The 16,455-nt window shown below is 48.1% G+C and overlaps 1 protein-coding gene across 1 annotated transcript in view; it reads right to left on the minus strand.

Moving 5' to 3' along the window:
- Epas1 (endothelial PAS domain protein 1) overlaps positions 1–16,455 on the minus strand; it is an 80,752-nt gene that overhangs the window by 5,873 nt on the left and 58,424 nt on the right. The window contains exons 7-11 of the mRNA XM_057768631.1: positions 8,811–8,917; positions 3,599–3,746; positions 2,831–3,045; positions 1,634–1,821; positions 819–929 (exon numbers count right to left, since the gene is read on the minus strand). Coding sequence (XP_057624614.1) covers positions 819–929; positions 1,634–1,821; positions 2,831–3,045; positions 3,599–3,746; positions 8,811–8,917 — 769 coding nt within the window. The remainder of the gene's footprint in view (positions 1–818; positions 930–1,633; positions 1,822–2,830; positions 3,046–3,598; positions 3,747–8,810; positions 8,918–16,455) is intronic.

A 16,455-nucleotide genomic window follows, 5' to 3' on the forward strand; every position in this document is an offset into this window, starting at 1 on the left:
TGTGAGCTTCCATCCCTGACCTGCAAAGCCTTCTCGTTCCATTCTCTTTCAGTCAGGCAAGCCCCCTGCCTCCACAGCATGGGCTGCCCCTTCCTCCTATTTTTGCTACACTTGAGCTCCTCCCTCGCAGCCCTGTAAAGGGCCTGCCATCCTCACCAGCAGGTACCCAGAGACTCTGCATCGTGTTCCCATTGTCACAGTGGAACACTCATAAACAGAGACATGAGCTGTGGGGACTGACCCCTCCCTGCAGACAGACAGACCTCTGTAACTAGCACCCAGAGACCATTACTGCAGCAACACTGCCTGTTCGCGCCCAGGAAAAGAGGCACGCGCTGAGGAGCAAGCTACAAGCCTGAATGGAGAACCAGGCCTGAGACAGACTGAGGTGGGGATTGCCCCTAGCGTGCTGGCCACCACCACGTTCTCCCACCTCCTCCACTTATGTTTGTGCAAGAGCATGTGACCTTGTGCAGTAAACTGTCATTGAATATACGACTCAGGAACACTTTTGTTGGTCATTTTTTTTTTAAAAAAGTATTTAAAGTGAAATGGTTTTTTAAAATGCATTGGTTGAAGAATCTGGACATGCCTCTCTACAGGTCTGGGGGCGTGGTTTCAGTTTGGCATATGTGTGAAGGCAGTTGCCTAAGAAAGGAGGAGACGAAGTTGAGAGTCAAAAACAGAAGTGCAGGACCAAGCAGTGAGAAGGTGTGAGGAAGAGTGATGGCGAGCTCCCTGTCCCCAAGGCTTTGCTCAGTATCCCCGGGACCTCTGCAAGGGGATGTAGGAGTCTTCATTGCCCACGCAGAGCCTACCTGGGTGTTGCACTGGTCCTTTGCCTCCGTGTCCATGGCAAAGAGCTTCTCAATCACTTCCATCTTCAAGTGATCCTCCAGAGAAGAGTAGTAGTCTGCAGGACTGCTGGGCTAGAAACCGAGGAGCAGACCAAGTCAAGAACACGTTGTTTGTCTCCCCAGAAGTCCAGTGTAAACAGACAAGCATGGTTCCCGGCTCATTCCTCCCCATTCCACCAAGTGGTGTGAAGTAGATCCCTTCATCAATCGCTCTGAACCTTGGTCTCCTCATAAGATGTTTGCATCACTTCCTAGAGCAGGGGTCCTCAACCTTCCTAAAGCTGTGACCCTTTAACACAGTTCCTCCTGTTGTGGTGACCCCCAAACACAAAATTATTTTTGTTGCTACTTCATAACTGTAATATTGCTACTGTTCTGAATTGTACTGTAAATACTTGTGTTTTCTGGTGGTCTCAGGTGACCCTGTGAAAGGGTCGTTCAACCCCCGGCATCACGACCCACAAGTTGAGAACCACTGTCCTAGCGTGGCCTGAGCTGCACATTGGATAGAGGCTGTGGCCAACAGGGCTCTGTGACTGAAGCCTTCTGTTTGCAGAGACCAAACTCAGGTCTCACTGCAATTTCAGGCACCCCTGCTTCGCTAGGAGTGGAGGCAGTAGTTAGCGCTACAGTCCCTGGAGGATGAGTGTCACAGCCACTCTTAGGGAGAACTGCAATAAGGGGAGGGGGACAGTACTTCTCGGGATGTCTTTTCTGTCCTCTGGCAGCAGAGCAGAGACACCCACTCTGCCTACTCCCTGGAGGGCGGGGCTCACCGTGGAGCAGCTGCTGCTGCTTGTAGCACTGGGGGTGGTGTTCCCTGGGGTGCCCGCCTGGGGCACAGTGAAGGCAGGCAGGCTCCCGGACTCACTCTGGGCACTGTGGCTCAGCTCTGCAGCCCATGGCTGACCTGGGGGCAGCACGGCCTTGTCATAGGCTGATGACTCATCAAAGTTCTGGCTTCCTGTAAAGACAAGACATGCATGGTGGACATTCGTGAGGTTGAGGCTCAGCCCAGGGAGGAAGAAGCCCAGAAGTGTCACAAAGTCCTAAAACAGTCCTGAAAGTGGACCTGGGGCTGACACCCTCTGTACCCTGGAGCCTAGCTAGGACCCAAGAGCCGCTGATCAGAGCTGTGGTTCAATATGGGGACTCTTTACAACGAGAGCCATTTCTAACAGCCTTTAAACTTACTGGAGCCTACTAAACGGACTGGAAGCAATTGCTCCCTGCAGAGCACTCCAGAATGTAGACGAGGAAGTTACCAGAAAAGAATGCGGCCATTTGCCTTAGTGACACCACCAAGCTGGGGCTGCAAGGTATCTCATGCAAGGGCTCAGTGCCCTTTGGAATTGGGTGAGGTATCAGTTTTCCTCTAAAATGCACACTATCAAGGGGTGAGTGAATGCAAAGACCTACAGTCCCGATTGGGCTAGGGGGAGGGTATGAACTAGAAGAGGCCTTTGGGTGTACACAACAAGAAGCTGAAATAGCTGAGAACTCTGCCTGGACCACAGTAACTTTGCTTCTAGTGAGACAGGTGACCATTCTAATGTGGACAGTCTTGTGGACTTCATCCTGGGCCTGGATTTTCTCCCCACTGGGTGTTCTTGGCCTTATTCCTTCCTTAGCCTTCCACTTAAATAAGGGCATCCTCTTTGAGATGATACATGAGGGGCCCTACCATCTCTCTTGATATGCCCAGAAAATCCTCTCTCTCTCAGCTCAGACTCCCACAGCCAGGTGGAGAATGGACCCTTCTTGTAGCCCACCACCCCTTCACGAGGACATATAACTCAGTGGCCAGGGAGTTTGTGGTTCTTTTGTGCCCAGCAGAGCCTGACCATGAACAAGTGATTGGCACAAGGGCAAGGGTGCGGCTCTGGTCTAACGAATGTACCGCTGCAGAGGTTTGTCATAAGAAGAACTGTGCCCAGTCTAAGAGAGTTCAACTGGGGCTAGGAAGTACCCACCAAAATCCAGAGAAATAATGGCATCTCCCGGGGTGGGGGCCAGCTGAGCTAGCTCCTCGGGCTCCTCCTTCAGCTTGGTGAACAGGTAGTTACTCTTCTCAGATACAGCCACGTCACCACTGCTGTCGAAGATGCCGTTCATGGCCATCAGGTGGGGCCTGAATAGGGACTCAGTCTGGTCCATGGAGAACACCACATCGTTCTTCTCAATCTCACTACCGGTATGAGAGAGCTGGTCAGAGTTTCTGCAGACTTTTAGTCAAAGCCTTTAGCTCCCCCAGATATGTGGAAAGCCTGATAGCTAACCCTCTCAGACAAAAGAGATGGGCAGAGATACTGTTGGCAATTTGGAAAGAGTCCAAGTCTGTTAGGCACGGAGGCAGAGACAATGAGAATAACCTCCACCCATGGGCTGCTTCAGATGGCTGCGCGGCTGGCACATAAGACGCCTGGATGCTATGTCAGTTTCCTTCATACTAGCAATGGCTGCCTCTGGTGTCTTCCCAGGCATGGTGAGGGGAAGGCACAACATCTGAGTCTCCCCCAGAAGCACAAGCAGCTCCCTTGTTTCCTATTCACACAATATTAAGCAACTACTGTGTACAGTCTTCTCCCCACAAGTCAGAGACATGACCCCACGACAGACAAGGAGAAAGGTGGATTAGGAATCTCAAGAGCTCTCCTCCTAAGATCTCAGAAGGATTCCTCCAGCAAACAGCTTTTAGAGGTGGCGCCCAGAGCGGAGGCTGGTGCCCCTCCCCCACTCACCTCAGGACATAGTTGACACACATGATACATTGGGGTTGCAGGTTGCGTGGGTTGTAGATGACTGTCCCCTGGGTCTCCAGCCACACATAGCCTCCGTGTTTTGCTAGCATCCGGTACTGGCCAGACACCACCTGCCCCTTGGTGCACACTAGGGAAGAAAGGGGGCAGAGGTAAGGGATGTGGGGGAGCAGTACACAGCACACACTCAGGTCTCACAGGAAGTATTACCTGCCAGGGGAGAGGTGGGGTGGGCAGGGCTGCCAGATAGACACTGGGGACTGGAAAGACTGAGCTAGGAGCGAGGCTGGAGGTCATGTCAGCCAACTCTTTGTTTCAGAAAAGGAAAGCAGACCACTGCCTGCCCAGTGTGGGAATGACCCACTCCCTGCCATCAGACTCCCAGGCAGCTCAGTGGAAACTATAACCAAGAACAGCACCCTACTTTCTTCACGGGCTTCATCCTCTGCAGGCAGCAGGGGCTAGAATGCATCTTGGAGAAATGTGGACCCATCATCATTCCCTGACTGAAGGACAGACAGAGGGCCACCCACATGCTGGACAAGTGCTCTACCATGGACTTGCAACCCCAACCGTCTGCTTTCATTTTAACACAAGGTCTCTGTATTGGCCAGGCTGGCCTTGAACTCACTTTGTAGCCCAGGCAGGCCTTAAGCTTAATGATTCTTCTGCCTTAGTCACCAGAATAACTGGGACTCGGGGTTGTGCCATGAGACCAACTGAGGTCTGGTTTTTAAAAATCATGACCTTTGCACTTGTTAGGTCTGTCACCTTAGGGGATGGGGACGGCGTGAGATAAACTACTGCACCCTTCAGCTGGGGTCAAGAAAGGCCCATAAACAGGACCAGCACTTCTCACAGCCTCCTCCTCCTTGGCCACTGGAAGTTCTTCAAACTTGCCTCCCAACTGCCCACTGAGACTGCCGGCTTGGAGTTCATTCTTTTTCTAGATTGTTCTAAGAGTTCATTTTCTTATGTGTTATCACTGTCTAAAAACCCCAGGGGAGGGGTCCTCTTCCCCATCTCCAGACGCATTTTCCAGTTTTGTTCACGCGAGCTCAAGAGCTCCTTTTCGCTAGTGTCTGCTGACTCTAGAAACGTCCGCTAGCCTTTTAAAACAGTCCACTTGACTTTCATCCCCTGGGAGTTCATTGTTCGGAGCTCAAGCCCAGGTCACAGAGAACTGGGTAGAGGTATGGTAGGAGGATCAGGAAGTCTTGCTGGCTGGGGGACTTTGGGGGAAGGAACAGTCCTGGTGTGGTTTCCTCCCTCGCAAACTGTGGCATTAAGAATAATAGTTCTGTCCATCACTGCCGTTATCAACTGCCCAGGACGCTACCGTGGTTCCCGCCGAGCATCAGATGGACTGGCCTGCCCCGTCAGCTGCACAGATGTTGTTTAGGAGTCTCCTCTTTCCCAAGCTACTACTGTCCAGTGCTTGGGTTACAGTGCTCAGAACTGTTTACAGGCCGTGTCTCAGAGGGCTCTGTGGGAAAACATCCAGACATCTCCCCAGGTTTCCTGGTCAGCTCATGGGCCATCTTCCTGTTCATTGGTCCCGCATGGTAGAGAGACACAGCCTTGTCATAGTCATGTTCATCATAGTCCCTGTATCTTGGCACTTCTTATCTCTGGAAAACCTTTAACCAGCACCAGCAAGGGGGCAGGAGTGACTGAGAATTACATATATGCATTGCTCCACAGAGTGCACAGCTGCCTTGGGAGATGAATTCAAGCTCAGGGCCCAGTAAACAGTGTGCCTCTGGGAACCAGTGTCAAGACAAGTGACAGTGCGGGTTATCATTAGCATGTGAACACCTGTTTCACATCTTACAGTGACTGCAGCCCTCACAAATTTCCTTTTGCTGAACATTATTGCTGACTTGCGTGAAAGTCACAGATTTAGGAGTCTAAATTAGATTCCCATTTTCACCTTTATTTGCCTTTCTGTAACGAGCTTTATTGGGTTTTTATTTGCTTTCATGGAAATGTACCCATTTTAAGCGTACAGTGCAACGAGTTGACAAATGTAGACACCTATGTAGCCATCACCTCAGCAAAGGTACAAACCCTCCATCTCCCTCAGAGCCAATGCCCGTATTCCTAACTAATCCTAGTTCCAACCTCTGATCCCTGACTTTTCTGTCACCATCTCTTACCCTTCCTATACTTTTTATAGGGTCATTCAAACTTATTTCAAGGGCATGACGTCACTGTACTTGATCAGCATGTTTTTGAGGTCCGTGTTACTGCAGATGTTTCTTCTGCTTCGTCCTTTTCCATGGGGGAGTAGTATCTCATTTTATGGATAAACCATAGCTAGTTCGTACCTCAGTCCGGATGAATGTTTCTTCTGCTTCCTCCCTTTTCATGGGAGAGTAGGACCTCATTCTGTGGATAAACCATAACTAGTTCGTCCCTCCGTCTGGATGTTTGAGTTCTCAGTTATTGTGAATAACACTGCAATAGACATCTGTGCCCAAATCTTTGTTTGAATGTCGTCTCATTTCTCACAAGAGTTTAGCAAGAAGTGAGACTTCTAGATTATATGCTAAGATCATGTTTTTATTATCAGCAACAGCCGAATTATTTTTCAGAGTGGTTGAGTCACCCTAATCTAATCTTTCCGATGGAATATTGTGCTGTAGGGAGGAACGACATCACCCTTTAACGTGAGTAGACTCAGGACTCAGGGTAGGAAGGCTTGACTCACTTCACGATGCATTAGACAATAGTGACAGCATTTAGACAGGCAGTGGGTCTTCCGATTCCCACGGCAATCAGTCCTCCCTGACTACATTATGTCTGAGCCCAGAAACAAGCAAGAAAGCAAAGTCTGCTATGGCCACTTGGTTAAACCAACATGGACTCCTGGGGCAAAGGAGGAACTCTGGTCTTTTCTACTGTCTGTTTTTTGGTGCTATGGCGACCCTCATGGCTGCAGGGAAACAATTCTTGCACAATTTCAAGTCTGAAGTTAACTCATTTAGACAGTTCTTAATGCAAACCACATTCAAGGCTCTTAGTCTTTTTGATGAAACAGTTCACCAAGCAGAGGTTGTAACTGCATTTCTAGTAATTGCAGGCGAAGGCCTGCTCTATCAGTAGAATCTAATTCACACCAGCATCCTAATCATCTCATTAATGCCAGCCTTAGTGAGGGGCCTGCTACTTGGTAGGGAGATAGGCTTTTTATGGCCTTTAATCTCGTTTTCCTAAGAGCACAACAAAGAGAAACCACTCCAACCCCTCCTTTGAGAGTAAAGGTGTATAAATTATTAATCCATTTGGAAATGATGACTTTCAATTATCTAAATCTGCTTGAGGACTGAGCTTCTCCAGGCATTTTGGTGGGAAACACGTACAGGCTGAGAGACACACGGGGATGAATTGGAGACATGTAACTTAGACCTGCTTCGAACCTGAGCCTCCGCCTTGGCAGGGATGAGTGTAGCTGTATTTCAGGGGGAGGTGGGATGGGGACACTCCTGTCACAACTGACGCTGTTTCCAGCCCATTTAAACTCAGCGTACTGCAGTGCCCTCAAGCAGAGGCCTCTGTGCTCAGGGCAGCGTTCTAAAGAGAGAGGAGCCTTTTCCTATCCTGCCTGGTGAGGAGTCCATTAGCTATCTCCACCATTCCACTGTGTCCCTCTGTTCACCCTTCCCCAGAAGATAAAGTACAATACTGTCCTCCAAGAATTCAATTCAGATTCAATTCAATCCCAGAATTCCCAGATACTTAAAAAAAAAAAAAAAAGTCCTTGCCTCCCTGTTTTGACAGATCCCTTGGCTTAGAAGGCCAAGGAAGGAAGCCAGACCCCGAGACACTAGCTGGTGAGCGAGGCCAGAGCTAGGCAGAGTACAGCTGTGTATCTCATCCAACCTGCCACGGGAGTGGGGAACCCCTAGGAAGCACAAAAGCATTGGACCCTCCAATCTCTAGCTGGGTCACAGTCATGGCATCCGGGAGCACCCTGGTCTCTTTCTGCCATCCCTGGGCCCCTGAGTAGGGTTGGATAGAGGATTTTTGTGTTTGGGTATTTGGGGATTTTTGCCAGAGATCACAGTGTGGGACTTGTCTGAGATACCGTAATGGTTCCTGCTGTATTATTAGATCAGATGAAACCCAAATGTCACAGGGAGAACAGGAAGAAACTCCCCCCACCCCTCTCTCCATGCTGTACGCAGCTTGTGGAGTTGCTGCTTAGAGGATCTGAGCTCTAGCTGTCCTGACTGGGAGACAGAGGAAAGGGAGACAGACTCGGGACTAGGACCTGTTTCCTATGTTGTCATTGTGGCTCCTGGGAAGTATCTCAGGGTTTTACCCATTTGAATCTCCTATCCCACACTCTCATCAACCCTGTCTGTACCAGTGTCATGCTTAGATGCTCTCTCTCCCCAATATATTTTTGTCTGTGAGATCAACGTTCACTTGGTGCCCCAGACACTGTGAGAGATGCTGAGGTTAGAGCCCAGTCTCTTTTTCCCTCTGAAACAAGACCCCTTAGGGAAGAGATTAAGTCTGTCAATTCCTAGTCCTCAGAGGGCCAAGTACACTTTCTTAAATGGTGATGGGTTTTATGGTTTCAAAAATATTACCCCGGAGCATCTACACATGGGAAGACTACATTGGGAAGCTGGCCATGGGAACACTACAGAACCCCCCTGTCCAAGAAGTCAGCCACATGCCAAGAAAAGCCACTAAATTCTTTAAAAATTCAACTTAGAAGTGTCTCATTGCATCAGCCACATGTCAAATACCACCTAGGTCATGTGTGGCCATGAGAGAGGTTGGGCCGGGCACCTTTGGCGCAGGTCCCTCATGGTCCAGGCCTTCGCCCCATGCTTACACTGTGCTACCTGGACAGCCCCACCCCTCACACTCTCTCCCCTGTTTAGCTCCACCCTCTTCTGCCCTTACAACTGATTCAGAGCTACCCCACTTCCTTCTGAACTCTCCCAGACCCCTCCCTATGGTGAGGTACTTGACCGCCTATGAGGACCTTGGAGTCTTTTTCTTAATTTGCATGAAATCATCTACAGGCTGCTGCCAGCTGTTACTCTCTGACCATCTTGATGGCATCTACTTCATGTGCCACCTAAGTTGGTGACTGTGGGAGGCCAAGGCTATGTCTTGTTAATCATACTCCTCATGGGAAGATGACAAGGACACGGGGTACTCAGGAACTTACAGTTCTGGTGACTTTTGGTCATGTTCTCCGAGTCCAGGGCATGGTAGAATTCGTAGGCAGAGCGGCCAAGAAGCTCCTCGGGGTGGTAACCAATCAATTCCATGATTCTGATGAAAAAGAAACCAACAGGTGAGGAGAAAAGACCAGATGAGCTTGGCAGAGCATGCAAGCGGGACTTCCGGAAGCTCAACTGAGAAAGCATCAAGTTCATACCCTGCTCACCACATGTTTATTCAAGCAAGACCCCGTCACACTGGGCCTGCAACTGTGGATCGTCCTCCTGCCCCACACCTCCTGTCCTTCCTGAAGTCCTGCACACACAGCCTACTATCTAAGAAGTCCTGGGGCCAGGAAGGGTTCACCTAGCTCCACCTCCCAGCTCATGCAGATGAATTTGCGGAAATCCAGGAGGGCAAAGGGTTGGTTTGATGTGCAGGCAACTGCCCAGGTCAGGAGAGGAACAAGAGCCGAGGCCTCCTGACTCCCAGCTCGAGCACATTCTAGTAGACGCTGAGGAACATTTAAGTGGACTCCTGTGGCCCAGGCAGGGAGATGGCTTGGTAAGGAAGAGCCAGGCAGGGAGAGCCACCTGTGCTGTAGTGTCACTCCCTGCTTCTCAGGTGCCATCTGTGACCCTAGGTACGTCTCCAATAGCTCCTTTGCTCCCCTCTCCCCATCTCTAGGAAAGGAGGACAGAGATTGCTAAGAGGGAGAAACAGGAAACCAGTCCTCATAGATAAACAAGCAGCAAGGCCGGAACAGGGCATGGCTGTGAAGAGCATGGATGTGTTCATTCTGTGTGGTGTCTGGTTTGGGTGAGAACTGGCTAGAGGAGCCATGGAGAAGCACTGAAGCCTCTGTGTGGAGACATGTGCATGAGGAAAGGCCTGCTCCGGAAGCACTGTAGTGGCCACCTTCTGTGTCACATGTCATTCCTGAGACTATTTCTCCATCTCGATATGTCACACATTTTCTCTCTTGAGTGCATCGTCCAGTTTACGCTGCCTATCACAAGTCAGAGCTGATGATATGAGCTCATTAAGATAATCCTACTTGGAAGCACATTCCTTTGGACATGGTTGTGTCCTGTGTCCCCTGGGCAGAGGCTAAGGACAGGAGAGGAAAACTAAAGCCCCATGTGCACTACTTGCTGTTCCATATTCCTTCTGTCCACATGGGTTTCACGCATGTGGCTCTCAGACTCTATCCTTCTAAAAGGTCATTTTAGACCTGCTATTCTCTGGGCTGGGAGAAAACTGCCCAGGTTCTGGGTATGCCAGAGTCCAGTCTTTGTTTCCAAGCGACTTTTTGGCTCACTGGCAGTGTGCCATGTACCCTCGGTCCTGGCCTCTTCTCCAACCGTCTGCAAGCCTTAACTCTTGCAGGATCAGCCTGTGGCCTCTCTTTCTCCAGAGTCCCCTCCGATTCCTTTAGCCCTCGGAGTCCTGAAGACCGTGCGCAATGGCCCTAGGAAGGAAGCACTTGTCTCTCACATCCTGTGCTTTCTCCTATTGTCCCTTCCACAAGGCGGACTGAGCAAGCACTGATCTCATGTCCTCTTTGTATCTAAGGTACAACTGAAGTCTGCCAATCCAGTGCCACCTTATCCCTAACCATTTCATTTCTTTCCTTGAGCATGGTTGACCACCGCATTGCATGCATGTTTACATGTATGTGCACATGCATGTACACACGTGAGTATCTCTAGCAGTCCATCATAATCTGCAGCCTATCCTTCCGTTTTGCATGGTGCCTGCTATTACGTAAACAGAGAAGAGGTACGCTTTCTGACTAGATACGATGACTGAGGTCCACGTCTTTGTCAAACAAAGGTTAGTGCCACTGAGCAAAAGGCTGAAGTGCAGCTGATTCTGCCCTGTATTTCCTTAGTGAGAGGCTGGCTGAATACTTGTGCCAACTGCCATCTCCATAGTGCGAGGATTCGCCCCCACTTGGTCTCTAGGCTCACTAGCCATCGACATGTTACCGTAGCCTTGACCCTGGAGCGGGCACCCGAAGGCACTTGAGCTGAGATGATGTTGGGGAGAATGGGATAGGAGCAATGTGTGGTTGTACCCCCACACATGGCATTCTTGGTAAGTCAGGTACATTTCAAACTGTGTCTGGGAGCCAGAACTATAGTGACAACAGGATGCCCGCTCACAGGGTCATTGATGGCCAGTCTGCCTGGGCAGAGGTAGAATTCTCTAGAAACCCTTAATCCTGAATCCACTGGCCTTCTAAGAAAGAGATAATTCTCTTTCCTGGAGGAATCCCATTTCCTTTCACGATTAGGATCTTTCCATCAAAATGCTCCAAGTAAATATTATAACTATCCACATAATAAGATACTTTTTATCTAATTACTGCATCGCCCATTCAAAGGCAGACAATGGGCAAGTTCTGGAAGACAAACAAGCCAAGATTTCAGACTTGCCAGTTATCTTCCCACTAGCAGCTCTCCTTTATCTTGTCAGCCAAAATAAATATTTAATATTCCTCTTCGTTCCTTTAAACAGACCCCTGTGAAAACTGGGAAATGCACAGAGCCCAAACACAATCACAGAACGTTTGGGTCATCAGACTTCACAAAGCCAGGAAGCCCCAACTTAAAGCTAATGGCCATTTGCCCCTAACCACAGGCACACCGACGCCACAGGGAGGTTAAAGAACTGAGCTTGTTTATGGGGTCTGCTGCTCCAGCCCCTGCGGCTGTCCCTGCTCGTTTCCCTGGCTGCTCAAGAACAGGCTCTGATAGGAGTGGCAGCTGCTCTCTCCATCAGGAGAGGAGCCACTTCTTTCTCCTAATTAGAGACCCTTGACTCGCTGGGGGAAGGTCAGCTGGGGTCACCCAGAAACTTGAAAGTCAACTAAGGGCCAATCTGAGAGGAGCAGGCAATGTGAAAAGACTATCAGGTCTCAAAGTTGAGGACAGAGCGTATTCTTGAATAACAAGCAGAAAAAGATGAGGTAGTAGAGACAAGACCAGGCAGCTACAAGGAGGCAGGAGAGGAAGAAAGAGAACATAGATGATGCATAGCCAAAAGGCTACTAGGTTCTGAGGCCAGTGTTACCCCAAGAAGGTATGTGGTGGACCAGACTCTGGCATTGGCCTTCAAAGTGAGATGATTTACTCCCTGCCCACAATGGCTTTCTGTTCTTAAAACGCTGTGCATAAATGTGACCGTGGAGATGGCTTTGTGGGTTAAGTGCTCGCTGTGCAGGCTTGAAGATCTGAGTTCAGATCCCCAGCCTCTATGTAAGAAGCCGTTATATGACAGAACATGTCTGTAACTCTGCTGCCAGAGGTGGGGGTGGAGTGGTATAACGGGCAGACCCTGGGAGCTTACTGGCCAGCCAGTCTAGCCAAAACAGTAAGTTCCAGGCTCTCTGAGAGAACCTGTTTTAAAAAAAATGAGGTGGATAAGGGCATAGAGAGACACCAATGCTGACCTCTGACCTTCAGAAGCACGACTACAGTCAAGCGAATCCATACATACATGTACACATAGATGCACACAAAATAAAGTGTGGTATGTTAAAATACATGTTTATTAAGTGCTGCGTAGAATAGCCTAGCAGAAGAAGGCAGGAAGGGAATTATTTTCTGAGTGTTGTCCCCTCAAGAGTGACATGCCTCATGGGGCTCACTTTATTCCTCCCAGCCATTACCACCATAGGCTGTTCGTAAGCAGGACAGAGCTCACAGACTTCAGATGCCACTGACTGGAGACCAGGAAGGTCTACCCCGTTCCCTCCAGAGGTAAAGGGTTTAAACAAGAGAGCTACCGAGTATTTGAACTCTTTATGAAGGTGAAAGTTCTGAGCACTTTTAAAGACCCTACTTGTTTCCACAAGAATGCTTTCCCGAGGAAACGCTGGCACTGAAGTCTATTCTTCCCTTCCATGCCTTCACGGCCCTTGACACACTCATGTTTATTCTGTATGCTTATAAGCATTGGCAATGCATTTCTTTAATGATATCTAGACTACTCCCTGCTCAGATTTCAAGACCTATTCACTTTAATACATTTTTATAGAGATTGTATTTGTATACTGTATTGTATAATTTGGTTAAGTAACAGTTCTTAACCCTTTCACACCCCTTAAAATATTGCCCAGTTATATGAAATCTATACAACCAGCTCTATGGTTGTTGGAAAATCAATTTCTACTCTCTCTGTGAGATGCACTGTTTGTCTGTAGGGTGAAGTGACGCACCAGAAGGTAGCTGGGTCTCCATTCTAGACCAGTCCTACCCTGCATGCCACCAGCCAGCTTTCAGCAGACAAAACCCCACAAACAGTACAAGAGAAATGTGAGGAGCAGATCATGGAATGGTTCAAACCGTGATACCTAGGAAACTTGGAGGTAAACTCCAGAGAGAAATTCTTGAGCATCTCTAGCAGTCTAGATGAGGCAGGACAACACATGAGTATTTTACCCACTCCAGCATGGTTAGGGGCTGATTCCAGAACATTGTCAGCTGAGCAGGACCAAGGGCACAGAAATCATTAGAGTGTAACTTTCGGATCTAAAGAAGCACATGGTAACCACTGAGAGGTATAGAAAGGGTTAGTGTATGGGCCTGCGAAAGTACTCAGAATCAATTTTACATACAATCAGAATATGTGCACTGTCCTTGCAAAAGATAACCCTGCGCTTAAGACACTTACCATCTGCTAGAAAAAGCAGCAAAAAGTTTATGAAGTATCTCCAATGTTCAATAAAGAAGACAATATTTTACAATTAATTAGCTTGAAGTCAGTCTGTTTTATTTTTTTTTCTTTTTGAGACAGGGTTTCTCTGTAGTTTTTGGAGCCAGTCCTGGAACTCATTATGTAGACCAGGCTGGCTTTGAACTCACAGAGATTCGCCTGCCTCTGCGTCCCAAGTGCTGGGATTAAAGGTGTGCGCCACCACCGCCCGGCATTGTTCTTGGACTTAAACATAGATGTCTTCACACATGTATGTCTCTCAGCTTTTTACTCTTTATAATTTCCTCCTTAAAACTGCATTTGTGTGTACGTGTGTGGGTGTGCATGCGGCAGTCAGAAGACCACTTGCGAAAGTCAAATTTGTCCTTCCATCATGTGGGTTCAGGCTCTCAGGCTTGGCAACAGATGCCTCTTGGCTGAGCCATCTCATCAGCTTCTCTCCCTGAGCCTCATCTCTTTTCTTACTTCATTCTTATTTCTCCTAAGGTCTTTGAATAAAATGAATTCACCATAAATCTTTCCCCCAAAGGTTTATTTTAACTGTGTGTGTATGCATGTATATATACATGTGAGTACAGGTGCCAGAGGTTGGATTCCCTTGTAAGTAGAGTTACAAGTAGCTGTAATTACATGTGTGTCTGGGTGGGGGAGTGTGGGATGGGGACAGACAGACAGACCTAACATTCAGGTTCTCTGCAAGAGCAGTACGCACCCTTAACTACTGAGCCATCACTTCACCCCCTTACCATAAAGTCTTCCTAACTCTAAGCTAACTCCTGGTTATGTCCTATACTGTTTTCACAAAACAGGGTTGCTCTCAAATTCCTTGCCTGTAAAGACTAAATGTATTCATTAGTTTCAAATGCTTACTATAATTTTCATATATCTTTCCAAGTCTTCACATATCTGTCCAGGGTTTCTATTGCTGTGAAAAACACTATGACTGAAAAGCAAGTTGGGGAGGAAAGCGTTTATTTGGCTTATGCTCTAGCATTGCTGAAGAAAGCCAGGACAGGAACTCAAACAGGGCAAGATCCCAGAGGCAGGAGCTGATGCAGAGGCCATGAGGGTGCTGCTTACTGGTTTGCTTCCCATGGTTGCTCAGCCTGCTTTCTTATAGAACTGAGGACCAGCAGCCCAGGGATGGAACCGTCCACCATGGAGATCAACCACTAATTGAGAAAATGCCTTACAGTTGGATCTCATGGAGGCATTTCCTCAACTGAGGCCCCTTCCTCTCTGATGATTCTAGCTTGTGTCAAGGTGACACACAAAACTACCCAGTACACAGGAAGACTCACAAAAAAATCACAAAGGGTCTACATGTGATTTTTCCAAGAAAACCTCTAGTCTTGATGAATTGGCTTTCTTCCCAGTTATTTTACTTGGCCACTAGATGGCATCTCCACATGAATTAAAAAACCCAACCCCTTTAAAGGATTCGAAAATCTTCCTTGGAAGAGTGGAATTCATTGTGGTTTCATTAGGCTTCTTGTATCTCAGGCTCAGAACTCTTAGTTACCAGGGATCATTTCTTCCTTCTTTGATATAACAGTTTAGACACATGGCAGATGTTCCCTAGTATTTAGACACATGAATTAGTTCCCTAGTATTTTAAGAAGCAGACTAATAACTTATATTTGAGTGCACAGAGGAGAAGAACATCAATTATGCTGACAATAAAGACATCCTTAGCACTCAGGATCCTGGAGCAGGAGGATTGCTGCAAACTGCAGGCCATCCTTGGGAGGGTGGGTGCTGGAGGGAAAGACCTGGCTGAGCAACTTTACATCTTGTTGTCTGGGTGACAACAATACAGACTGCACTCCCTTCATCTGTAAAAGCGGAAGCTCACATCTCCCAACATGACATCTGGAAAGTTTTGGGTTCTAGACCACTTTGGATTTTGAATTTCCAGGTTGAGTTAGGAAAGTCTACACAATAATTTCCCCAAACTCTCAAAGCTGAAACATGTTTGGTTCCAAGCTTTTCAGATAAGCCATAATGTCTAAGTCATGACTAATCTGTACATAATTGGCAACGGCAGAAGTTATTGGAGGGTTTTAAAGTATTTGCTGTCTCAAATAATTAACAGAGAATATCAAGCGCCCCTCCCCCTCCTAAGGGAGCATAAATGTGTCTTGAACCACAGGGGCATCAGAATTGGTTGTTTTAAATTGACTAATTGTGGGAACCAGAGAGTTCAACCAGTGATTAGAGACTCCTGTGCTGTCTCTCCCTTTCTATGACCCCCCCCCTTTTCTCTTATTAAATGTCTGAAGACCACAGACACCATCAAAGGAAAGTACCAAACTGCCTCAAATGTGACTGTGGATTCAAGCTGCCTGCCTTTCTTGTCTCTGGGTAAAATGGGGGGAGCCCTGCCCTGCACTGGTCATCACGTGTAGCAGCTGGGTTTGGAGCGCCTCTCTCTCACACACACACTGCTCACCATCTCAACATAGTGAGAACAGAACTAGCCCCTCCTTCAACCCAAAGCAATGGAGAAATAACACCGAGGGATTAAACACTTAAAATAGTCCCTTCGCCAACTGTCATGCCTGTACCCTGATTACCTAATCCGCTAATCAGTTAATGTTCCGTGTGGCGCAGCACTCTGTGTTTGCATCCTTCTGCCGCTGTCTCTCCAGCACAACAGAACTGTGTGTGTTGGGCCAGGGCCTTGCCATCAGGTTCCTTGAAAGGCAAGGTTATGCTGGAAATAGAGTGTGTTCTTAGACATCATAAGTAGCATAGCATCTCTCTCTCTCCACGATGAGTCATGAGGCCCTAAATCATAGGATCCTTCAAGCGAGTATCTACTCTGCTTGTCCGTCCTAAGCTAGACTGAAGAAGTTACCACTGTGCCCCTCCCCCTTCTATGTACATGGTATCTTCAGTTCCTTTAGGTACCCATTTCTTGTGAC

Source organism: Chionomys nivalis, chromosome 1 (genome assembly GCF_950005125.1).
Source record: "Chionomys nivalis chromosome 1, mChiNiv1.1, whole genome shotgun sequence".
Taxonomy (NCBI): domain Eukaryota; kingdom Metazoa; phylum Chordata; class Mammalia; order Rodentia; family Cricetidae; genus Chionomys; species Chionomys nivalis.